Raw genomic sequence first — 26435 nt, forward strand, 5'->3', positions numbered from 1 at the left:
CACATCACCACAGCTGGTGAACTCAGTTCTGTCTCAAACAAATCCACACAGCCACAGCTGGTTGACACTCAGCTCTGTCCAAATCCAATGTACATTGCCAATGCTGGCAGTCAGGTTGGTGTAAAGCCACTCCACATGGTCACAGTTGGTAAGTCATTGATTCAGTCTAAGCCACTCCATATGGTCACAGATTGTAAACCCTCAGCTCTGACTAAAGCCACTCTACAGGACAACAATTCTCTCTAATGCAGCCAGAGCTGCAAATCAGTCGGCTCTGTCTAAAGCCATTCTACAGGGCAACAGCTGGTAAACCCACAGCCATCTGAAGCCAGTCCACACAGCTTGGTGATCAGGCATGTTCCCTTGAAAACTCTCCCACTCTATAAGCTGAACAGATATCAGTGACTACATTTCCATATGCTGACGTGTGACACTTTAAACACTCCGGTGGGCTTTTCTTTTTAATTCCAAATCAATGGGCTTGTTACGTTAAAAGTGATTCACTTTCTGCATTAGGTTTCAGTATCTGACATCAATTACTCCAGTGCAAATTATTAAGAAATTAATCAGACAGCCAGCTATGTAGACATATAAAGGACAAAATCTTTATTTAAATTAACAAGTGAAGATTCTAGACTCCATTATACATCCCTAGTGCTGTTGCTCAATACAGATGCATGTTACAAAATATTTAAATTGAAACTGAATTTTTTCTTAGAAGAGTTGTCCTCCATTATGGTTTCTGTTCAGTTTGACAGTTCACCCCCTTATAGCAACAAGAAACACATAAATATCAATTAGCCAGAAAAAAAACAGTAAAATTAGATCCACTACTTATCCAGAAGGACAAGAGAATCATTAAAAAGAGTTTCTTCAGCAGTAGGTGAAGAGAAAAAATTTAAGGGGAGAGCATATTCCACAGCAGCGAAAACCTGGGCGAATTCCTCCAGTTTCACATTCTTTGTTAAAACTTACCAGGTACCATTATCAGTAAAGTGCATGTATTCCAGGCTAAGATGATGCTACTCATGTTTCTGAGCTGGTCCTACCCATCTTTCTAAACTGCCTGTTGCTACTACTCAGATTTATAACTGCATTTGAAGTGTTACCAATGGAACTCACACACTCTCTCCATTTTAATATGAAGTATGGATCTTAGAACAAAAGCAGAAATTGCTGAAGGACTTAATGTACTATGCAATTTAGTGTTATCTGAAAGGCAAACTCACAATGGCCAGCACCTGTTTGCGATCAACTCCCTACAGCTTCCCGTCAAACTTGGTTCAAATGGGTAGATGTTGTGGTGATCAGTGGGGAGTGAGAAATGGTCAGAGTCTGTGAGGATCATTAGTAAAGGGAGAAAAGACAATGATGGGGAAATAATGGACCTGCCAGTCCATTATCAGATCTGACAAACATGCCTACCTGATGAATGAAGCACTCATGTCGACAGATGCTCCCTGAAATTTCTGAGCACTTCTGACACATTGTCTTTATTTCAGAAGTTCAGCATCTGCACAATATCACTTTTGATTTACCCCCCAGACAAATCACCATGATTCTACCCCCAACCCTTCACTGATTGTAGTGGCAGAGCAAACCATAAAAGCACCCCAGCAGGTCAGTTGAGAAGCTTGTAAGGGTGTGGGTGGGGTGTGAAAATGATAAACTCTTTCATGTCTTGGAACAGAATAGTCAGGTTTTGGACTGAGGTTGAGCTGAGTACTGCAGTTAGTTTTCGCACTTATCGCGGGATGGACTGCTGCAGCCGCTTTGGGTAAACCCGGCGTGCATTAGTGGCTTGTCTTTGCTGAGCCAAGAACGACTGTGATTGGCCAGGACCTCGAGACCGCTCATCTGTTACCTTCTGGTGGAGAGCAATTCCCTGCAGAAGAATGAGGAAGAATGAACTGCACTGTAATGTTTCTTCATCGGTCTATCGGTAAAAGAACAGAGCTGCCCAGAAAAAACTGCACACACATTTTTAGCAGAGAGCACGATGCATACCGGATATGAGTAACACACAAATCTAACCACATGCCCATCCCACCCACTCCTGGGCCGAGAGACAACACTTTGAAGAAATGGATTAATTATAAATTCCATCTCTGCCTCAGAAGGCTACAAGTTAAAACTAAACTTTCAAGATCAGAGTACAATTTCCAGTCTGCTATTCCACTGAATGAAGTGTCGATGTGTGACCTCTAGATGAGAGGCACATTTGAAGACTTTTCCAGCTTGTTGGTACTATTCAGAGGGTGCAGCCTCAGAATAAAAGGACATCCCTTTAGAACTAAGTTGAAGAGAAATTTCCTTTGGCAGGGGGTGGTGAACCTGTGGAGGCCAAGTCATTTAAAGCGGAGATTGATAGGTTCTTAATTAGTAAGAGAATCAAAGATTATGGGGAGAAAGCAGGAGGATCCAGTTGAGAGGGATAATAAATCAGCCATGATGGAGCAGATTCATAGAGCCACAGAGTCATAAAAAATAACAGCTCAGAAACAGGCCCTTTGGCCCATCTAGTCTGTGCTGTACTAGTAATCTGCCCAGTCCCATCGACCTGCACTCGACTATAGCCTTAAATTTCTCTTAAATGCTGAAACTGAACCTATATCTACTACTTCCACAGGCAGCTCATTCCACACTCTCACCACCCTCTGAGTGAAATTTCCCCTCATGTTCACCTTAAACATTTCACCTTTCATCTTCAACCCTCGATTTCAAGTTCTAGACTCTCACAACCTCAGTGGAAAAATGTCAGCTTGCATTTACTCTATCTATACCCCTCATAATTTTGCATACCTCTATCAAATCTCTCCTCATTCTCCTAAGCTCTATTGAATAAAGTCCTAACCTTTTCAACCTTTTCTATAACTCAGATCCTCAAGTCCTAGCAACATCTTTGTAATTCTTCTCTGCACTCTTTCAATCTTATTTATGTCTTTCCTGAGGTAGGTGACCAAAACTGGAAACAATACTCTAAATTGGACTTTACCAACTTCAACATAACATGCCAAATCCTGTACTCAATACTTTGAGTTATGAAGGCCACTGTCACAAAAGCTTTCTTTATGAGCCTATCTACCTGTGCACCACTTTCGAGAAATTATGGATCTGTGTTCCCAGATCCCTCTGTTCTACCACACTCCTCAGTGCCCTACTGCTCACTGTTTAATTTCCACCCTGGTTTGTTCTCCCTAAGTGCAACACCTCAGACTTGTCTGCATTAAATTCCATCTGCCTTTTTTTCAGCTGGTTGAGATCCTGCTGCAAGCTTTGATAATCTTCTTCCACTTGGTGTTATTCATAAATTAGCTGATCCAGTTTCCATTATTATTCAGATTGTCGACACAGATGACCAACAAGAGCAGATTCAGCACCAATCCCTTTGGCACTCCACTGGGCACAGGCCTCCATTCAGGAAGGCAACCATCTACTACCACATGCCAGCTTCTCCCACAAAGTCACTATCTAATCCAGTTTACTTCCTCATCTTCTTTGCCGAGTGACTGAATCTTCCAGACCAATCTTTCATCCTTTCCAAAGGATGTAGACAACATCCACTGCTTTGCCTTCATCAACTTTCCAGGCAACTTCCTTAAAAAACTTTACAGGATTGGTTAGACATGAAGCCACACACAAAGCCATGTTTACAATCACTAATCAGTCTATCCAAATACTTAAAGGGAAACATTGGAAGAAACTCTCCTGATCATATTTGACAAACATTGCCCCATCCAGACCTTTTACAGTATGGGAGTCTCAGACAACATGTGGAAAGCTAAGGTCACCTACTATCACAACCATATGTTTCTTGCAACAGTCTGCAACCTCTCTTACAAATTTACTCCTCTAAATTCTGCTGGCTGTCAGGTAGTCTACAATAATGTGGTCATCCCTTTCTTATTCCTCAGTTCCATCCATATACTGTAGCCTAAGAAGATGATCTCTCCAGTCTGTTCTGCCTGAGTATTTTCTCTGATTATTCTTTCACATCTAAAACAATGGAACATCAGAACATTGAGCTGTCAGTTATGCTCCTGTGACCAAATCTCACTAATGGCTACATTGCCGTAATTCCACGTGCTGATCCACACCCTAAACTCAAATACTTTTCCTACAATACACCTTGCACTGAAATATACACAGCTCAGAACATTAGTTCCACCTTTCAATTCCTGACTGTGCATGTAGGCTTAGCAACATCTTTCCCCACAACCATTCTACTATCTACTGCGACACTCTGGTTCCTATTCCACTGAAACTCTAGTTTAAACCCCCCAACCCCATACAACACCAGCAAACCTTCCCACTAGAATATTAGTCCCCCTCCGGTTCAGGTGCAAAATGTCCCTTCTGTACAGGTTCAAGCTTCCCTGTAAGAGAGCCCATTGATCCAAAAATCTGAAGCTTTCCCTCCTGCGCCATCTCCTTAGCCATGTCTTAAACTGTATGATCTTCCTATTTCTGGCCTCACTAGGACGTGGCTTGAGTAGCAATCCTGAGATCACAATCCTGGAGGTCCTGTCCTTTAACTTAGAACCTCTTATGGTCTTAGCTTGCTGAAGTTTGCGGGATCTTGTCACCCTTCCTACCCGTGTCATTGGTACCAACGTGGACCACAACCTCTGGCTGCTCACTCTCCCACTCAAGAATGCTGTGGATTCGATTCGAGGTATCTCTGACCCTGGTACCTGGCAGGCAATATACCATCCGGGAATATTATTCTCACCCACGTAACCTCCTTTTCTATTCCTCTAACAAATGAATCCCTAACACTGCAGCTTGCCTCTTCTACCCCTTCCATTTTGAGCCACAAAGCCATACTCATGGCTACTGCTGTGGCTTTCCTCTGCTACGTAGGTTCCCTCTCCTACGTTGAGATCTCCCTCAACGGTACCCAAAGTAACCAAACTTGTTGTTGAGGAGAACAGCCACAGGGGTTCTCTGCACTGGCAGCCAACACACTTTCCCCCTTCAGACAGTCATCCAGCTATCTGTGCCTTGCTCCTTGGGTGTAACTACCTCCTTGTAAGCAACTCCTCAGCCTCCTGAACGATCTGGAGCTCACGTAGCTTCAGCACTAACTCCTTAACACAGTATGAAAGTCTGAAAGAAACTGCAGCTGGACGTCCTTCTTGTGGGTGCAGGCACCACAGACACTGGCGGTCTTTCTGCCTTCCCACATCTCGCAAGAGCAGCGTTACATTATCCTGCCTGGCAAGCCCACTGCTCTAACTACTCAACAAGAAAGAAAGGAAGAAAAATCAACCTACAGTACCGTGCAGAAGTCTTAGGTACCCTAGATATTTTATATAAATTTTGCTTTAGATGTTTATATTTTGTCTTCTGCATTAGTATGCCAGTACAAAAGAGCACATTTTAAATTTGGAAACATTCATTTTCCAAAAAATTAAAATTAACAGGGATTTTTTTTGTATTTTGTTAAAAAAGTAACATATTAAGTAACAGACCACTTTTCAAATAAAAACTTGATGACTTTGTAGGTATGTAGATAGCTCGGTGCATGTTTAAATAAAGATAACAAACAGATGCTAATGATCGATGACATGAGTTGAATGAACTAAACTGATTAACTGAAACAGAAACGAGTGTAGAAGGAATCAAGCTGGGTGAAGGACAACCAAATTAAAAGGTGAGGGTGTGGCAGATGTGACAGTTTAACCTTCAAATCATCAATTCTTACACCATGGCAAGAGTGAGCATAACAACATGACACAAGGTAATCAGCATACATCAGCAAGGTCTCTCCCAGGCAGAAACTTTGCGGCATACAGAAGATTTCAAAATGTTGCTGTTCAAGCTCTTCTGAAGAAGCACAAAGAAACAGGCAAGGTTGGGGACTAGAAATGCAATGTTCAACCACGGAAACTGAGTGCAGCAGATGAAAGATATATCACACTGACAAGGATGAGTGTCTGCAGCCAACACTAAAGCACGGTGGAGGTTTCCTGTGGTTTCTGCAAATGGAGTGTTGTGATCTGGTCAGAATTAATGGAATCCTCAATGCTGATGTAACATGCTGTAGGGTTTCACTTACAATGTAATGGTTTCTCTGTAGCAGCAATGTTTGGGTTATGACTAGAGATAACGGGGTTTGGAATGCTGTTGTTCTTTCTTGTGAGCTGGAAGAGAGATTTTCGCAGTCTTTCTGCCGGGGAGAGATGAAGGGAGAAGACACCAGACAACCCACTCTGCAAAAACTCATTTCAGGGAGGTAGCACCATCAATTTGTGGGAGAAGTTCCGGGAGAGGTGAGATGTCTGAGACACGAATGGAGAGAGCTGGTAGACTGCCAGACGGGGTGGACTTGGAGTGAGGGTCCGAAGGGCAGTGACGACCGGAGGAGGTCGATGGTGGATGAATGACCTTATCAGTGAGCTCCATCATTGCGCAACATACTGTTTCATAAGATTGGGCCCCTTTTTTTGCTTCTTTACTAACCATTTAGTCAAAGTAAGAATTATAAAGCTTAGTCATTTAATCGCATATTGTGTACTGTTTGTTATTTCATGGTACTGATTTGTAACAGGGGACACATCGCGCAGCATCCACCCAAATGAAATTTCTTAAGTTTGGCTGGGCCGGGGGCCATCAGCCCCTATATTAAGCTGCTAGCTGAAGTTAAAGCACATAACGCGATACTGTCAGTTGGGTCCAATCGGTCCTAACTTCGTTCTGCAGCAGGACAATGACCCCAAACATACAGCCAAGATCATGAAGAACTATCTTTGAGGCTGTCTGGGATTACCTCGAGAGACAGAAGCAAGTGAGATAGCTGACGTCTGCAGAAGAACAGTGGCAAGTTCCTTAAGATCCTTGGAACAACTTACGAGCCCATTTTCTTATAAAACTACATGTCAGTGTACCTAAGACAATTGATGAAGTTTTAAAGAAAAAGGCTGGTCACACCAAATATTGATGTAATCTAGGTTTTTCCCCTATTTACTGCTCTTTATACAGGAGGCGGGGTGGAAATGTGTCTCTACCAAAGGAGGCGCAAGGCGCTCCTTCCCCCTGCTAGCCTGAAGGTCACTCTTGGGTAAGGTTTAGTTTCCTCCCCACTCCCGTAAAGCCATGGCAGCAGGTGGTGGGTGGTCATGCGAAGTGGCTAGTGCATATCACGAGTTCTGATTACGCAACCAATGATGCGAGCAGGCAATATCTGAAGAATATTGATAATAGCTGGGATCACGCGTCTTGTAAAGACACTGCCCAGAAGAGGGCAATGGCAAACCACTTCTGTGAACAATCAAGCACATGGATAGATAGACCATGACCGCTTATGTTATACAACACAGCACATAATCATGATGGTGACTGCTCTTTATAGTTAATTTTTTGACATTTCATTATTTTTGAAAGCAGCTTTGCTTTACAGATTATTTTTACAAGTGTCTAAGGATTACGCACTGTACTCAGACACCAGAGAAAGGCTCTCTGGCCAAGCCAAGTGCACAGTAAAATTGGAATTATTTTTGACCAATTTGGGTCAACAACTACTCCCACGCACTGGGGTAATGCTGAGTGGCCCAAGGTTTACACCTGAAGCAAGAATGCAGGAGTTAGCTAGAATTCAGATTTAATATCCTTCAAAACAGTATTTATTTAAAAAACACATTTGCTGTATTGGTCACATTTACACGAGTATTTTCTTTAATTCCTCTGTTCTGGTGTTTCACATTCACTTGTTAATTCACTTCATGCCTTAAAACAAGTATAAACCCATGGAGATATTTCTTTGAGGTAACAAGGCACTATATGAATGATGGTTGAGAACTTCGATAATCTTACATATCTTCAGGGAAAGAACATTAAGACATCCCACACTGTCAGTGGAACTGTGTACTTACCATGTTGTACCACGCACTGATGATCAATTTCTCCTCTTGATCTCTTTGGGATTTGTTTTTTTCAAAATCGTTCTAACAAGGAACAGAAAGTCATTTGAGTATCACACTGAGACACGCAGCCTGCCTCAGTTGCCGATATCCACCTCCATGGCTTTGTGAGCTCTAAATCTGAGTATATCCATGGCTTTGTGAGCTCTAAATCTGAGTATATCTACACTCTTCTGGTCCACCTCTAGGCACCCAAAGTTCTGCTGCTCAAGAGATTCTGCAGTTGCTGGAAATTTACAGGAACACACACACACAATTTTGGAGGAACTCAGCAGGTCAGGCAGCATCTATGAAGGGGAATGAACAGGTGACATTTCAGGCCAAGACCCTTCAACCATCCCTAAGACTTCCTATTAAACCTCCTAGGGATCTTGTGTTTGAATTAGTCACCATTCATTTTCAGAAAATCCAAAGAATACAGAACCAACCTATCTAACCCCTTTGTTAGGGACAATCCTTTCAGCTTAGCAACTAGAAGGCAATTCTCCTTTGGGCTTCCTCCAATGATAGCACGACAGGGCGTACTTTTAAGGTGTTTGCAAGTAGGTACAGAGGAGATGTCAGGGGCAATTTTTTTTTTTTACGCAGAGAGCGGTGAGTGCGTGGAATGGGCTGCTGGTGGTGGAGGTGGAAATGATAGGGTCTTTTAAGAGACTCCTGATGGATACATGGAGCTTAGACAAATAGAAGGCTATGGGTAAGCCTAGGTAGTTCTAAGGTAAGGACATATTCGGCACCGCTTTGTGGGCCGAAGGGCCTGTATTGTGCTGTAGGTTTTCTATGATACTATTCCTTTTTTTTATATAAAAAAAAATTTGGGGACCAGGACTCTGCAATATTCCAAGTGTAGCCTTAGCAACATCCTGTACAACTGGAGCAAAACCTTTCAATTCTTAAACTCCAACCCTTTGTAATAAAGGTCAACATGCTTAAAGCTAATATTGGTTTTATTTGTCACATGTGTTCCATCATCAAGATCGATGAGGACCTCGACACCATTATGACGTCACACGTACATCAAAACATACAGCGAAATGTGCTGTTTGCATCAATGACCAACATAGTCCGAGGATGTGCTGGGCAGCCATGCTTCTGGTGTCAACATACATGTCCACAACTCACCAACCCTAACCTGTACGTCTTTGGAATGTGAGAGAAAACTGGAAGGACTTGCAGGAAACCCACAAGGTCATGGGCAGAACGCACAAACTCCTTACAGACAGCAGCAGGAATTGAACCAGGGTTGCTGGCGCTCTAAAACATTGCACTAACCTTCAGCCGATTGTTGGATCTGCATCCCTCTGAACTTCACTCATTTGCAGTCGCTCTCCATTTCAATAGTAACCTACTCACTGATTCCTTTTATTAAACTGCATGACCTCAAACTTCCCCACATTAGAACATAACAGTAACATAACAATGCAGGGTTTTAACCTGAAACGTTGATAATGGCTTCCCACTGCCCCGAAGCTGGGTCTTTGAGGCCATTACAAAGGAACTGGATGTCTGGAGGATTCACAGGGAACTGGCAGATCAGCCATGGTCATATTGAATACGGATTAGTGGCAGGGGTCACCCAGTTTAATGAGAGCTGAGATAATAAGATGCAATCTTATTCTCATTCTCTGCACCACACAGGACATTTTATATTCCCATAGGATTCCTTTACTCCTTTGATATCTTCCTGCTCTTCATGCTATTATAAGATATTATAGAGTCAGAGTATACAGCACAGAAACAGGCCCTTTGGCCCATCTGATTTCTGCTGAACTGTTATTCTGCCTAGTTCCATCAAACCACATCCAGACCAGAGTCCTCCATACCCCTCCTATCCATGTATGAATCCAAACCTCTTAAATGTAGCAACTGAACCCACATCTACCACTTCTGCCAGCAGCTTGTTCCACACTCTTACCATCATTTGAGTGAAAATGTTGCCCTTCGGCTTCTCCTTAAATATTTCACATTTCACCCTTACCCTCTGGTTCTAGTTTCACCCAACCTCAGTGGAAAAAGCCAGCTTGCATTTGCCCTACCTATATCTAACTTTGGATCTTTTTTTGCTTTATTTGCTGTTATTCTCTTATTCCCACTCTTTACTTTCATCATTTCACCTCTACATTCTTCCAGGCTTTTGGGCACATTAAGCTCTCAGTATTGGACACGTTTCTCAGATTTGCCCTACCTCACCTTGCACACACCCTGTGATTCACAGATCTCTAGACATGCAACCCACCTGTTTTCTTTAAGGGAAAGTTTTCTTTACTGTCCCCTTGGCTATCTTTTTGAAGCACATCACGTTGCTGCAAGGCTAATTTCACTTTTACAATGCATTCAATTTCCATTTCTAATTCACTTCTACTAATTTACTCAGAGTAGTAAAACTCACCTTTTATTATTTATGTAAAACTTCCAGATTTTTTGCTCAACCTTAATGAATTGCAACCACTACTCCCTGACTCTACCCAGCTCTAGCTCCCTCCCGCCTTGGAATGATGACATATTAGCTACTCAAAACCAATTTAGAATTGTGCCATTTGCACCTTTTACACTACCTCAACTAATATTAATTGGAAACTCCCACTATGATAGCCTTTGTTCTTTTGCACAATTGCTGCTTGTCTCCCACTGACTGTCTGAATGAAGGTCTCACTCTTGACAGGGTCATTCACTCAATCCATCAGGCTTTGAAAATAACTTTCAACCTGCAGAGCCTCAGGTGGAGGTTGATGGGTTCCTGATAGGACGTCAAAGGTTATGGGAGAAGGCAGGAAAACAAGATTGAAAAGGATAATAAATCAGTCATTATGAAATGATGGAGCAGACTCGATGGCCTGAAAGGTCTAATTCTACTCTGGTGCGTTATGGATTATAATTAACCCTTGTCAGATATGAAGCTGTTCCTTTTGATAATACCATCATTTCCTCTGCATCCTGGTAATCCAGTGTGGACAGTCCTTAAACTGTCAGCATAGTCCCTCTTAAAGCCACTGTAATACCGTATCTCTCTGTGTTGAGTACCCTCAGCTCCTCAAACATGGTTGCACAAAAGCCATACCTCTAACAACTGAATCTTAACCTCCTTTTCATGGAGCTGATTCTTCAAGGCTTGTACTTCAGGAGCAGTTGCTGGAGTTTGTTTAGGATCAAGAGTCTGAATAACCTGGGAAAATAAAAATGGGATCAGATGGTCAATCCGTTCTCTGCTCAAAGGGTTAGAATTACCTTTCATTTAGAATTACAGTGCACCCTCCTTTCCCTGGATAACCTGAATCTATACAAAATGGTTTGGAAACTAAGACCTGAGACTCTTTCCAATTATCCTTTTCTCATTGTATCCTGGCTTCAATTATATGTTAAGCAGCTTTAACTTAAAGCTATGAACCAAACAGAAGTTACTGAGGTATTTTGTAAAATTGCAGATCTGTTTTTGAGCCACAACATAACTGCTTTTTACCTTAGTATGAACTGAGGGACAATATATAGCAGTAGTTGGGACACTTACCGTCCGTGCCTTCTCCAGGTACTTCTTGTAGCGCTCCTCCATAGCCTTCATGTCTTCATCTTTCTTCTTTAAGACCTCTTGCAGCTCATCAATCTTACGGGCTGCTATAGATGGAAAAGAATCAACTGGGCATTCAAGGCACAAATACATCAAGAGTCTGAAGCTCAGGAGTTGACCACAGGTGAAATTCTACTGTATCGTGCAACTGGCTGAACCTGCTGAAGCACAGAATAACCACAGCACGGAAGATGATCACCTGGCCAAGTTCCTCAATGCAGCTAACAATTCAGCTCCACCCCTCCCCCACTTCCTGCCAATTCTTCAGCACCATTTAAGCCTACAGTTCTCCACTTCTCCAGCAGTGCTTTCCAAACCTTAAGCAATTCCACATCACTCTTCTTGTTAAGTAAGATTTGTTTTTCGATCTTTTATCAGCCCCTCTTCGTGTGCCCTTTCCCCATTCATGGGATATTTTCAGGTACACTTTTATTTCTTATGCTCCTTTTTTACTTTCAGTTCTCCTTTTTACTTTGCTTCCCACTTTTTGTAATTTTTTTCTTCCCTGCACCGCCAAGAGTGTATTGGGCTAAAGAAAAATATCTTTATTCAATTCATTCATGGATGTGGTCATCATGACACAGATGTCATTTATTGCTGATCCCTGCTTGGTGTTCTCCTCTTGCTACTCTCCAAAGATACCTGCACAGCATGTTTAATTTTGAGTGATAGCTGAAGTCCATGACTCTGACTGGCTATTATCCTGTTAATAATCAATATAACAAAATAATCACACGCAGATTGAAATGCATAGTTTAGGCTTTTGAGAGTGATACAGACTCAGGGGCAGGCAAAAGGTGAACCGTTTCCGGCAGTGAGAAATTGAAACCTGCAATGAATTAGCTCACATATCAAAATTGCTGGTGAACGCAGCAGGCCAGGCAGCATCTCCAGGAAGAGGTACAGTCCACGTTTCGAGCCGAGACCCTTCATCAGGACTAACTGAAAGAAGAGCTAGTAAGAGATTTGAAAGTGGGAGGGGGAGATCCGAAATGATAGCAGAAGACAGGAGGGGGAGGGATGGAGCCAAGAGCTGGACAGTTGATTGGAAAAAGGGATATGAGAGGGTCATGGGATAGGAGGCCTAGGGAGAAAGAAATGGGGTAGGGGGGAAAACAGAGGATGGGCAATGGGGGAGAAAAAGGAGAGAGAGAAAAAGAAAGTGTGTATATAAATAAATAACAGATGGGGTACGAGGGGGAGATGGGGCATTAGTGGAAGTTTGAGAAGTCAATGTTCATGCCATCAGGTTGGAGACTACCCAGACGGAATATAAGGTGTTGTTCCTCCAACCTGAGTGTGGCTTCATCTTTACCGTAAAGGAGGCCATGGATAGACATATCAGAATGGGAATGGGACGTGGAATTAAAATGTGTGGCCACTGGGAGATCCTGCTTTCTCTGGCGGACAGAGTGTAGGTGTTCAGCAAAATGATCTCCCAGTCTGCGTTGGGTCTCGCCAATATATAGAAGGCCACATCGGGAGCACCGGACGCAGCATATCACCCCAGTCGACTCACAGGTAAGTGCCACCTCACCTGGAAGGACTGTCTGGGTCCCTGAATGGTGGTGAGGTAGGAAGTGTAAGGGCATGTGTAGCACTTGTTCTGCTTACAAGGATAAGTGCCAGGAGGGAGATCGGTGGGGAGGGATGGGGGGACGAATGGACAAGGGAGTCACGTAGGGAGCGATCCCTGCGGAAAGCGGGGGGGGGGGGGAGGGGAAAGATGTGCTTGGTGGTGGGATCCCATTGGAGGTGGCGGAAGTTACGGAGAATTATATGTTGGACCCAGAGGCTGGTGGGGACAAGGGGAACCCTATTCCTAGTGGGGTGGCAGGAGGATGGAGTGAGAGCAGATGGGCGTGAAATGGGGGAGATGCGTTTGAGAGCAGAGTTGATGGTGGAGGAAGGGAAGTCCCTTTTCCCTAAAGCTCAATTAACTTTTTCAAAGCAAAACCTGATTCACTACTCACACACCTAAATATCTCAGTTGGGCCTCCGTTGGTGCAAAATACTTCTTACTGTTCTATAAAGTCCACAGGTAGAACCGTGTAGTTGAATTACATTGCCTTATTGTGCCAAGGGGTTTCATAAGTACAAATGATGAGCAGATCTGAGCACTTACTGTAGCTGTCAACCGTGGGCTCCAGGTCATCGATATATTCTCGTTTTTTCTGCAGTTCAGTGTGGGCTTCATGTAGTCTTTCCCTGCAACACGAAAGAACTTCACTCAGGGAGCAATAATCTCTTTTTCCAGTTGAGGAAACAGGCAAAATTCATTTTATCAGGATTCTCATCAGTATGATCTGAATGTTCGCCAGATAAGTCAACTGATTTGTTTTATTTAGAGATACAGCACAGTAACTTCTGCCCAACAAGCCACCCATTTACACATGTGACCAATTACCTGACTAAGCCTATGTCTTCTGAACGTGAGGGAAACCAGAGCACCTGGTGGAAATCCAGAAACAGGGAGAATGTCCAAACTCCGGTGCTAATCAAACCTTGATCTTCTGGTCACTAGTGTAAAGTGTTTTGCTAACTGTTACTGTACCAGGATTTCACAGCAGTATGTAGAAGTTTATATTCTGCAAAAACAGCACCATTTCTCTCTACAGGAATTAGCATACATAAGCATAGTTTTCCACAAGGATAATGAAGACAACTTGGACCCTGGCATTGAACTTTTGGAGAAACTGGTCTGACTGCGGAAGTGCGTCTCTGTTCAACTGTTTTTCGGGAGTATTCTTTGATCTCATTCCTTCCTTCAAAAAGCTTCATGAATATTCACACAACTGAAGGGATACAGCTAAATGCTGTGGTAAGGCACTACCATGGCCTACAGTTCTCAAATGGTAGATGAACAGTTAAGGTCACGAGGAGCAAAAGTTTGAAAAATTAAGATGTAAAATATTTATTACAATGGTTTTAGTTGAAGACATTTGTGACATTAGTTTAGCAGAAGTATGTTTTCAGATTTTATTGTCTAAGAGTACAAGGCCACAAATATGAATTGTTTTTTACTACTTACAAATGTTCATCCAGTTTCCGCTTCAGCAAATTAGACTGCAAGGAAAAACATTGAGCAGGAAGATAAGGCTGAGTAAAGGCTACAAGAAAATACAACTGCTCTGTTAATCAAAGTTCCATTGAATTACTGCACGATTACAAAGTTAATCACATTGAGATAAAGCAGCATATTCCAGGGGATCCATAAACAGCAAAGGTGAACAGTTGATGATCTGAAAGGAATCCCTGCCCAAATCTTAAGCCCTTCACTTGGCCATTGAGATCTGTGCCCATTCAAACAGATTTGTATCCGAATCAGGACCCAATCCATTGCCAGTTTGTGCCAGTTCCATCTTTTTTTTTTGTCATGGACATAACTCAACAAGGAATAGAAAGAAATGTTATCTTCTGATCAAATCCTCAATTCTCTATTATCTTAAAAATCAAACTTCCTTGGCATTCACTATATCACTTTTCTTCCATCAATTCTTCAATTACAATCCTCTAAAGCCGAAACTTAGCCAAAATAGTTGGTTCTTTCCTTCAGCCACACCCCCAAACACTACAGGATATCAGCACTGTAAGGTTTGGTTCTTCACCTTGGTTTTGATTCTCTTGCAGACAGATTGAATACCAGTCATGGGAGACTTTTGGTGAAGAAGAGGATATTAAGTTTCACTTATGATATCCTGTGTATGATCTCAGGAAAAGGCTTATCTCTCATACTTGGTTCCTCTTCAAATAAAGGCCAACATAAGTACTTGCCAAAATGCACTGGTTAACATTAGGTGATTAAAATACAGAGACACAAGGAGCCATCAGCCACCCTTTCAATCCTATCATTTGCAAAATACCCTTCTTTCCCATTTTTCCCCTATGAGAGTGGATGGTTTGAATTTTTCCCATCTTAGATTCCACTTGCTATTCCTTGCCCAAAGCCCTACTATCTTTATTCCCCACCTCCCCTGCCCTGCCGCTCTGCATCTTCCTCACAACTTGCCATACATCTTTGAATCATCCCATACTTGGATCCCTCATTCAGTTCATGGATACAGATTGTGAGCAGCACCAATGCCTTGGGTATCCTACTTGTATCAGCCTCTCATTAGGAAAGTGAGCCACCTATTGCTGCATTGTAAAAATCCTGCACTGTCTCCTGTTTATTAACCGATGCACCTCAACACATCACCTCATACTCTAAACATTGCATTCATGGATTATTTTATCCATGGAACTTCTGAAAGTCTGAATCCACTTATCAGCTGCCCCTCATCACTTCTGCTAGTTGCAGCTTTATAAATCTTCATCAGATTTATCAAAGATAATTTGTTCTTCACAAGTCCACAATAATTTGGCTCAATTCTATTGTTTATAGACTCTGCTACCTCTACGATTCCAGTATTTTCCTTAATACTGACCAACTTTCATAAATCAGACTATTGAGTACATTGGTGAAGTCAAATTTGGAATATTGTGTGCAGTTCAGGTCCCCTAGCTACAAGATTGAAAGAGTGCAGATAAAATTTAAATGTATTGTTGGGACTTGAGGATCTGAATTATAGAGAAAGGTTGAATTGGCTAGGACTCTATTCCCTGGAGCATAGGAGGGTGAGAGGAGATTTGATAGAGGTATATAAAATTATGAGCGGTATTGATGGGGTAAATGCAAGCAGGCTTTTTCCACTGAAGTGAGATGAGACTATAACTAAAGGTCATAGGTTTAGAATGAAAGGTATAATATTTAAGGGCAACTTGAGTGGGAACTTCTTCACTCAGAGGGTGGTGAGAATGTGGAATGAACAGCCAGTGGAAGTGGGGATTTTAGGTTTGATTGCAACATCCAAGAGAGAATTAGATAAGTACACGGACAGGAGGGCTATGGTTCAGGTGTAGGTAAATGGGACTAGTTCACATGCACTAGATTAGCCAAAGGGACTATTTCTGTAGTGCTCTATGATTCTAACTTGTACAGTCTCTGGTTTTCTCTCTCCCTCTTTTCTGAAACAGTGGGATTATATTTGCTACTTTCGAGTCTGTGGAAACCTTTTGCAAATTTATGATATCGTATGTGTTAACTAGGATGCTGTGCACAATCCTGATTTGATGGAGACGGAAGTGAGAAGCACTGAGGAACACCTGGAGAAACTTCCGAAATGCCTGCTTCGCTGTCGCTGCTACTGTGCGATCGAGAATCTCCGGAGGGGAAGGCCCCAAATCCTCAGCTTTGCCTGTTGCCAAGGCCGGGGTCGAAGCGCTCAGCAGAGATGGTGCTCGGTGCTCGGTGTCGGAGAGCTGGTCAGAGGCTTGGAGTTTTCGGGCGGACTCGGAGTCAGACTGTGGTCGGGTGCTTCCAGGATGCTGCATCGGCAAGTTTGCGGTGCTGGAGGTTCACCATCTGCGTGAGATGATGGGACTTTCGAGAGATTTTGAGTTTTTTTACCATGCCCATGGTCTGTTCTTATCAAATTACGGTATTGCTTTGCACGGTTGTAACTATATGTTATAATTATGTGGTTTTTGTCAGTTTTTTGTCGGTTTGTCTTGTGTTTCTGTGATATCATTCTGGAGAAACACTGTATCATTTCTTAATGCATGCATTACTAAATGACAATAAAAGAGGACTGCGTGTCCTCAATCTAATCTAATCTAATGGAAGAAGACAACCAATGCTTGTTGTACATTATGTATTAATTCTTCTTGAGATGCTGATTTTGGTTACATTAATTTACTTTCAACCTTCATATAAATTCTGTACAATTAAATAATTAAAAAATGAATACTCTTTCCTAAAAGCCCCTCAGCTACAATATTATTAATCATTTCTTATTACACAATACTATATCTAAGAGTCTGTACTGTAGTTGGCTCTTTAATTACCAACAGGTTCAGAAGGGCCAGAACAGTGTGGTATTGGTTTAAATGACTGCAATGTAAAATGCCTTAATGCTTTAGAATATGATGGAAATTTACGAGTGCTCAAATGGCTATAAAGTATCTTGGGGCATTCTGATGTTCAGAAAGGTGCAATGTATATGCAAGTGGGTGACAATTTGAATGATCTTCAAAGGCAAGGAGGAATATTGTCACCTTGTTCCTAGCTCCAGACAATTCCTGCTTAATCGCTTTATTCTGCCCACTCTATAGTATACTTGAATAGTCAACTCAATTGTCACATGGGCCTCATAACACTTCTCTAGTTGTGTTTACCTAGGTATACATTTTTTGGAGTCCCAAATGACTTCCTCATTTCTAAAGCTTGTTCTGCCAAGCAGATCAGAGAACTCACTGTTCTGAGTGATCTGATCAAATAGCTCTGCTCCATTCTCTTTACAGTTATGTCCAGTCAGGTATTCCACATACCTGAACAAGATCTCAAGAGGCCTAGTGAAAGGTTGGTGACCATCTCACTGGTCTATTAACCAGGAGTGAATGGAATTGTGGGCTTCAACCCTTTGGAAAGTGCCAGGTTTGTCCTTCCAAAACTATTCTCCAAAAATTCAAAGCCTACACCCATTAACTGTTTATTGTTAAACAAGATGATGGTTGGTTCATGTTTAATTGGAAAATTTTTTGGTTTTAAGATCGCAGGAAAGAGCTACACTAACAGTAGGAAAGATGTATACCAAGATAAGCAATTTATAACTAAACTCCTATACCAATGCCTCTCTGAGAAAGTTTAATGGTGTTCTAAGATCATCTACAGCACCCAGATAATTAGGTCTGTGTCCTTCTGTAGAGGAAACAACACTCCAAAGGGTTGAAAGGCCCCCAAACCAAAGAGAAGCAGGTTCATGTGATTTTTTTGAATATGCAAAGGAGAAATTAAATGTGACTTCAAAGCAGCAAGTGAAAATACATAGCAATTTTAAGTGGTGCCCTGGCCAACACCTGTGCAACTTTTCTCTGTATGCTCATTCTGGGTGAACATCCAACTGCTGATATACTTACAATGGCCTATTGGAGGTGAGAACACACAAAAGGGAAGAGAAAGAAACACATTAGACATTTATCAACCAAATTTAATCCACCCGAGTCAGTCACATTTCACGTTTAACCTTCCCTCATTTACAAAGATGCAGCTTTCAAAGTACTACACTGCTTCCCAGTGCTAAATTAATCAGCATAAAAGCTATATGTAGATCTGTATTTTCAAATTCTCTCTATAACTGATTGCATAAGTAATTCAGATTCTATTCATTTTACCCAATCTTTCTTCAAAAGCTGCATGTAGTGACAGGGCTATTGTCAAGACAACACAATGGGGAATGGGTAAATGCTCTAATCACGTCACTGACGTTGATATAGCGCACAACTTATTGACATATCCTCCTATCATTTCATATTCTCCACTTTTGTGAGGAGTTGCAGTAATTTCTTCTACTGCAACAAAAAAAAATCACTTGGATAATAAATTTGATTTCCTGCTCTTTAAATAAACTCTCTCCTCTCTTTGCTGTAGAACAGACTGTTCAGTGTGAGTCACACAATTCATCTCTCCTCTAACCAGGTCACTGCGATTCTGTTGTTAATAAAGTGAACATGGACCAGAACCAGGGGTGGCTATCTGAATACTCTACAGACCTGACCTCAAAAGGCTACCCTTGTCAGCTTGTTTCCCAAACTGATACAGGTCACCGTGGTGTTGTTAATAAAGTGAACATGGACCAGAACTAGGGGTGGCTATCTAAATACTCTACAGACCTGATCTTAAAGACTACCCTTGCCAGCTTGTTTTCCAAACTGATTCTAAATTCATCCAGAATTATAGAAGTCTCCCATCCACTGCCACCAACCTCAAAGTTCCCACACCCCGCACTTCCTGTTTCTACCTCCTATCCAAGATCCACAAACCTGCCTGTCCAGGTAGACCCATTATCTCCTGGGGTTGCTCCTGCCCCACTGAACTCATTTCTGCATACCTTGACACTGTTTTATCCCCCTTGTTCAATCCCTTCCCACCTATGTTCGTGACACTTCTCACGCTCTGGATTTTTTCAATGATTTTAGGTTCCCTGGCCCCCACCGCCTTATTTTCACAATGGATGTCCAGTCCCGATCTCAAAGCTCTCCACTTCTTTTTGGATTCCAGACCTAACCAGTTCCCCTCTACCACCATTCTCCTCCGTCTAGCGGAATGAGTCTTTACTCTTAATAATTCCTCCTTTGGCTCCTCCCACTTCCTCCAAACTAAAGGTGTAGCCATGGGCACCCGCATGGGTCCCAGCTATGCCTGCCTTTTTGTTGGCTTTGTGGAACAGTCCATGTTCCAAGCCTGTACTGGTACCTGTCCCCCAGCTTTCCTTCGCTACATCGAAGACTGCATTGGCACTGCTTCCTGCACGCATGGTGAGCTTGTTGATTTTATTAACTTTACCTCCAACTTTCACCCTGCCCTCAAATTTACCTGGTCCATTTCTGACGCTTCCGCCGCCTTTCTTGATCTTTCTGTCTCTGTCTCTGGAGACAGCTTATCTACTGATGTCTACTATAACCCTACAGACTCTCACAGCTATCTGGACTATTCTTCTTCCAACCCTGTCCCTTGCAAAAACGCCATCCCCTTCTCGCAATTCCTCCATCTCCGCCGCATCTGCTCTCAGGATGAGGCCTTTCATTCCAGGACAAAGGAGATGTCTTGTTTTTTTTTTTTAAAAAGAAAGGGGCTTCCCTTCCTCCACCATCAACTCTGCTCTCAAATGCATCTCCCCCATTTCATGCACACCTGCTCTCAGCCCATCCTCCCGCCACCCCACTAGGGAAAGGGTTCCCCTGGTCCTCACCTACCACCCCACCAGCCTCTGGGTCTAACATATTATTCTCCGTAACTTCCGCCACCTCCAACGGGATCCCACCACTAAACACATCTTCCCTCCCCCTCGCTTTCTGTAGGGATCTGTACGTGACTCCCTTGTCCATTCGTTCCCCCCCCCCCATCCCTTCCCACTGATCTCCCTCCTGGCACTTATCCTTGTAAGCAGAAAAAGTGCTACACATGCCCTTACACTTCCTCCCTCACCACCATTCAGGGCCCCAGACAGTCCTTCCAGGCGAGGCAACAATTCACCTGTGAGCTGGCTGGTGTGATATACTGCGTCCGATGCTCCCTGTGCAGCCTTCTATATATTGGTGAGACTCGACACAGACTGGGAGACCATTTCGCTGAACATCTACGCTCTGTCCGCTAGAGAAAGCAGGATCTCCCAGTGGCCACACATTTTTAATTCCACATCCCATTCTGACATGTCTATCCATGGCCTCCTCTACTGTCAAGATGAAGCCACACTCAGGTTGGAGGAACAACACCTTATATTCCGTCTGGGTAGCCTCCAACCCGATGGCATGAACATCGACTCTCTAACTTCCGTTAATGCCCCTCGCCGTCCCTCCCTCCCTTTCTTTATTACTTGCTCCATTTTTTTTTCCTCTCTCTCTGTCCCTTTCACAATAACTCCTTGCCTGGTCTCCATCTTCCTCTGGTGCTCCTCCCCCTTTCTTTCTCCCTAGGTCTCCTGTCCCATGATCCTCTCCTTTCTCTAGCCTTGTATCCCTTTTGCCAATCAACATTCCAGCTCTTGGCTCCATCCCTCCCCCTCCTGTCTTCTCCTATCATTTCGGATCTCCCCCTCCCCCTTTCAAATCTCTTACTATCTCTTCTTTCAGTTAGTCCTGACGAAGGGCCTCGGCCCGAAACTTCGACTGTGCTTCTTCCTATGGAGGCTGTCTGCCCTGCTGCGTTCCACCAGCATTTTGTGTGTGTCGCTTGAATTTCCAGCATCTGTAGATTTCCTTGTTTTTGCATTCTTTCAATTCCTTGTTATTTCTTAACAGGCCATTCTCACCGGTGACATTATCGCCAGCTGAACTATTCTACACCTTGACGCTCCGAACCAATATCATTCCATATTCCATCAGTGATCTTATCCTTTAGGGCATATCCAAAAGTGGATAACTTCACTCAACTTTACTCACTCCGTCACTGAAATATTCCCACAATCTATGGACTCACTTTAAAGGACTCCTCATCTCATCTTCTACTATTTCTCATTATTAGTATTTCTTCTTCCTTTTTACATTTGCAGAGCTTGTTGTCTTTTAAATACTGGTTGTCCACTCATGAGGTGAGGCTTTTCATTGATACTATTACACACTTTGATAATAAGCTACTTTGAACTTTGATCTTTTGAATAGAGCTCACTCATCTTTTTCCTTTCTGCCTATCTGCAATGTCAAGTTTTCTGAAGAGTCAGTCGTACCCTTGGTTACATCACAACCCGCCAGTGAATTGGTTATCAGACCTATTTGTGCTGTCAACTTGTCTATCTTATGAATGCTGTGTGCATTTAGATAGGCTTTAATTTTATGTCATCATTTTTTTCTGCTGTATTTGGTAGTGAGATCTAATGTTTGTGCACACTGCTCTTCCCATGACACAAATTTTTCTTTTTTAAATTTAGAAATACAGCACAACCTGGCCCAATGAGCCTGTGTCATCTAGTTACACCCATTGCGACCAATTAACTCACAGTCTTTGGAATGTGGGAGGAAACCCATGTGGTCACAGGAAGAATGCACAAATTCCTTACAGACAGTGGGGTAATTGTTGGTTCCGTAATAGTTTTATGCTAACAGCTACGCTGCCATGCTTCCTTTCTCTATGGTTCCCACACTGGTTCCAGCTCCCATAATGACAACTACAACATAATGTCCCAACTCCTATAGTCAGTACCCTGACTAAACCCCCTTTCACCACACTGTCTACCTGTGATGCTGTTTTCAACAAACCATGCAATTGTACTCTGAGGTTCCTCAGTTCCATTCATAATGCAAGTCCTAAGCTGGTTTGGCCTTCCAAAATGCATGACCTCCCAGTTATCGGTATTGAAATCCATTCGCCACTTTTCAGCCCACTTCCTTAACTAATGACGATCTCCCTGTCATCCATGATAATCTTACTACTGCCTCCTAATTCCGTGTCATCTGCAAACTTATCGATCATGTCTTGTGCAAATCATTCATGAATAACCAAAAAACAAAGGTTCTAACACCAACTCCTGCAGCACACCGCCAGTCAGGGGTCTCCATTCCAAGGAACACCCTTCAACCACCATCCTCAGCTTCCCACCACTAAGCCAATTTTGAATCCACCTAACTCCTTCTCCCGGGATTGCATGGGAGCTAATCTTGCAGACCAGCCTGTCATGTGGGACCTTGTTAAAGGCCAAATAGACAACAGCCACTGCCTTAATATTATCTACCTTTTAGATTACTTGCTTAAAAAACTGCTAAAAGGTTTGTCAGGCACAATGCCATGATGACTCCTCCTAATCAGACTCTGCTTATCCAAATGTTGGCTGATTCTGTACCTCAGAATTCCCTCCAGTAATTTACCCATCACTGATGTCAGGCTGACCAATCTGTAGCTTTCTGGCTTACCCTTGCTACCCTTCCTAAACAACAGAACTTTAGCTACATTCCAGTCTTCGGGAACTTCACCAGTGGCTAATGAAGCAAATATCTCCACAAGGACCCGCCACAAAGCAGGAATTAGACAGCAGAAAATGGTCACCAAGTATCCAACAACTAGCTGCCTGCTTTTGCACAAGTCACCTCCACGCTCTGACATTCGACTGAACGCTACCAGGCTTATGTTGTTTGTAAAAACTCTCGCAGCATCTCCATTCCCAAACTGCACAAGTCACCTCCACACTCTGACACTGGACTGAACACCACCAGGCTTACGTTGTTTTTAAAAACTCTCGCAGCATCTCTGTTCCCAAACTGCAATGATCAATCTGTGAACCATGGCTGGAGCCTTTTTACAGGTATACCCCTCTGTTTGCAGGGACAGGGCTGCTGTACATAATAATCCATGTGCAGTCTCACTACAGAACTACATAATTGGAGCAACCTGTTTCTACTTTTACACACAGATTACCCTGCTGCATCTGCAGAAATTTTCTTTTGGTAATATGTGATCAAGGGCATGAGTTGTTCCCCAGCAGGGCTGGGGAAATGTGGCACTTTGCCTATCTATACTTGTCACCAATAAATTACTTCAACAACAGCACCTTGGCCACAGTTACCAGCAGAAAAATCTGACTGCTTCAGTATCAGTGCTGCGTTTAAAATCAGATCCATTTTCCACTCCTGGGAATATATTAGGCTGAATGCCACTTTAGACAGGGGACCGACAAATGTTCTGGGAGCGGATCAGTGGAAGGAGCAAAACAGACAGACAAACTGACAAGCGAAAGGAGGAAGACTTTGATACTTCAAGTTTCACGCAGAGGATATGCAAGAAGGCAATATCCATCATGACCTCTTCTTGTTACAACCATCAAAGCACAGGAGCCAAAAATGGTTCAACATTTTAGGAACTGCTTCTTCCCGTCCGCCATTAGATTTCTAAATGGTCCTTGAACCCCTGAATACTACCTCACTATTTGGTATAATTTTGCTATCTATCTTTTAATACATTTCTTATTGTAATTTATAGTAATTTTTAATGTATTGCACTGTACTGCTGCCACAAAACAACAAATTTCACAAAATACATCAGTGATAATAAACCTGATTCTGATTCTTTCACTTCTGCCATTGAGTCCATACTGATCCGACTTGTTTCCCAACTAACCACATTAGACACTGACCAGGGACATGTACTCACATCTTCAGCTTTGCTGCCCTGTTCCTGTAGAGCCCTCTGGAGCTGTTCTACCTGGGACCGTAACTCAGTGATTTGCTGTTGGTTCAGCCTGGAACACATTGGTCACAAAGGGTTAAAATACATTCTCTAACATTCAAACATTTAAAATGTTCGCTGGATTTATCTCCTGATTCATGAGGGAAAACAAAATTACTTGGTCGTATCTGCCACAGATTGCTCCATGTTCAATCCATTAAACTTACAGATGACACTAAAATAGGTAGGTGAAAGGGGTTTTCAAAAAATACAGGGGGATCTTGAGCAGTAAGTGCGCTGAGGGATAGCAAAAAGAGTTTAATTAAACTGGAAGATGTTTTGGAAAGTCAAATTCAGGATGGAATTTGACAGTGAATGGCTGGGCTGAGAGGAATGTTGTAGACATAGCTATGGAAAAGGATAAAAACAGACAAAATATGGAAGTGCTTAACTGGGGAAGGGCTAACTACGAAGGGATGAAGCAGGAAATAGCAAGAGTAAATTGGAAACAGATGTTCAAGGGTGAAAGCACAGAAGTAATGTGGCTGAAGTTTAGGGACCGCTTGTGTTGGGTTCAGGATAGGTTTGTCCCACTGAGACAAGGAAAAAATGGTAGGAAAAGGGAACCGTGGTTGACGAAACATGTGAGGCAACTCGTCAAGAGGAAGAAGGAAGCATATGTAAGATATAAGAAGCAGGAAGCAGGAGGGGCACATGAGAAATATAGGGTAGCCAGGAAGGAGCTTAAGAAAGGACTTAAGAGAGCTCAAAGAGGGCATGAGAAGGCCTTGGCGTGTAGGATTAAGGAGAACCCCAGGGCGTTCTATGCATATGTGAAGAACAGAAGGATGACAAGAATGAAGGTGGGGCCGCTAAAGGACAAAGAAGGCAACATGTGCCTGGAGGCGGAGGAGGTCCTAAATGAATACTTCGCTTCAGTATTCACAAGTGAAAAGGACCTTGATCAGGTTGAGGTCGAAATAGAACAGGCCTGTGTGCTGGACAACGTGGAGATTAAGGAAGGAGTGTTGGATCTTCTTAAAAATATCAAAATTGATAAGTCCCCAGGGCCAGACGTGATATACCCCAGGTTGCTGTGGGAAGTGAAAGAAGAGATCGCTGAAGCATTAGCTATGATCTTTGAATCCTCTTTGGCTACAGGGGAGGTGCCGGAGGATTGGAGAATGGCAAACATAGTTCCCTTGTTTAAAAAAGGTAATAGGGAGATTCCTGGGAACTATAGACCGGTGAGTGTTACGTTGGTGGTCTGCAAACTATTGGAAAGGATTCTTAAGGGTAGGGTCTACGAGCATTTGGAGAAGTACAGTCTACTCAAGGATAGTCAACATGGCTTTGTGAAGGGATGGTCATGCCTCATGAGCCTAATTGAGTTTTTTGAAGAAGTAACAAAAGAAATTGATGAGGGTAGGGTGGTAGATGTGGTCTACATGAATTTTAGCAAGGCATTTGACAAGGTCCCCCACGAGAGACTCATCCAGAAAGTCATGGGGCATGGGATCAGTGGAATCTTGGCTATTTGGATAAAAAATTGACTTACAGGAAGAAAGCAGAGGATAGTAGTGGAAGGAAAGTATTCTGCCTAGAGGTTGGTGACTAGTGGAGTGCTGCAAGGATCTGTCCTGGGACTCCTGCTCTTTGTGATTTTTATAAATGACCTGGATGAAGAGGCGGAAAGATGGGTGAGTAAGTTTGCGGATGACATGAAGATTGGAGGAGTTGTGGATGGAGCTGTAGGTTGTCGAAGGTTACAAGAGGATATAGACAGGATGCAGAGTTAGGCAGCAAAGTGGCAGATGGAGTTCAATCCAGATAAGTGTGTGGTGATGCATTTTGGAAGGACAAACCAGAAGGCTGAGTACAGGGTTAATGGTTGGTTACTTAAGAGTATGGATGAACAGAGGGACCCTGGGGTTCAAATCCATACATCCCTCAAGGTCGCTGCACAGGTTGATAGGATAGTTAAGAAGGCCTATGGGATGCTAAGGCTTCATTAATAGGGGGATTGAGTTCAAGAGTAGAGAGGTCATGTTGCAACTCTACAAATCCCTGGTGAGACCACACTGAGAGTATTGTGTTCAGTTCTTGTCACCTCATTATAGGAAGAATGTGGAAGCTATGGAGAGGGTGCAGAGGACATTTACCAGGATTTTGCTTTCAGGATGAGGCTTTTCATTCCAGGACGAGGGAGATGTCCTTTTTTAAAGAAAGGGGCTTCCCTTCCTCCACTATCAACTCTGCT

General features: G+C 42.9%; 1 protein-coding gene across 2 annotated transcripts in view; it reads right to left on the reverse strand.

Annotated features, from left to right (window-relative positions):
- Positions 1-583: 583 nt before the first annotated feature.
- The window catches only part of hook2 (hook microtubule-tethering protein 2), a 102263-nt gene continuing 76411 nt past the window's right edge, over positions 584-26435 (reverse strand). Inside the window, exons 16-22 of one of the 2 annotated variants that reach the window (XM_072248466.1) lie at positions 24161-24248; positions 14516-14550; positions 13610-13692; positions 11428-11528; positions 10981-11085; positions 7875-7946; positions 584-1885 (exon numbers count right to left, since the gene is read on the reverse strand). In XM_072248466.1, the coding sequence (XP_072104567.1) occupies positions 1745-1885; positions 7875-7946; positions 10981-11085; positions 11428-11528; positions 13610-13692; positions 14516-14550; positions 24161-24248 (625 nt within the window). In that variant the 3' untranslated portion in view covers positions 584-1744. Of the gene's footprint in view, positions 1886-7874; positions 7947-10980; positions 11086-11427; positions 11532-13609; positions 13693-14515; positions 14551-24160; positions 24249-26435 lie in introns of both variants that reach the window. The other variant, XM_072248465.1, reaches the window with a different exon arrangement.

This window comes from Mobula birostris, chromosome 32 (genome assembly GCF_030028105.1).
Source record: "Mobula birostris isolate sMobBir1 chromosome 32, sMobBir1.hap1, whole genome shotgun sequence".
NCBI lineage: Eukaryota > Metazoa > Chordata > Chondrichthyes > Myliobatiformes > Myliobatidae > Mobula > Mobula birostris.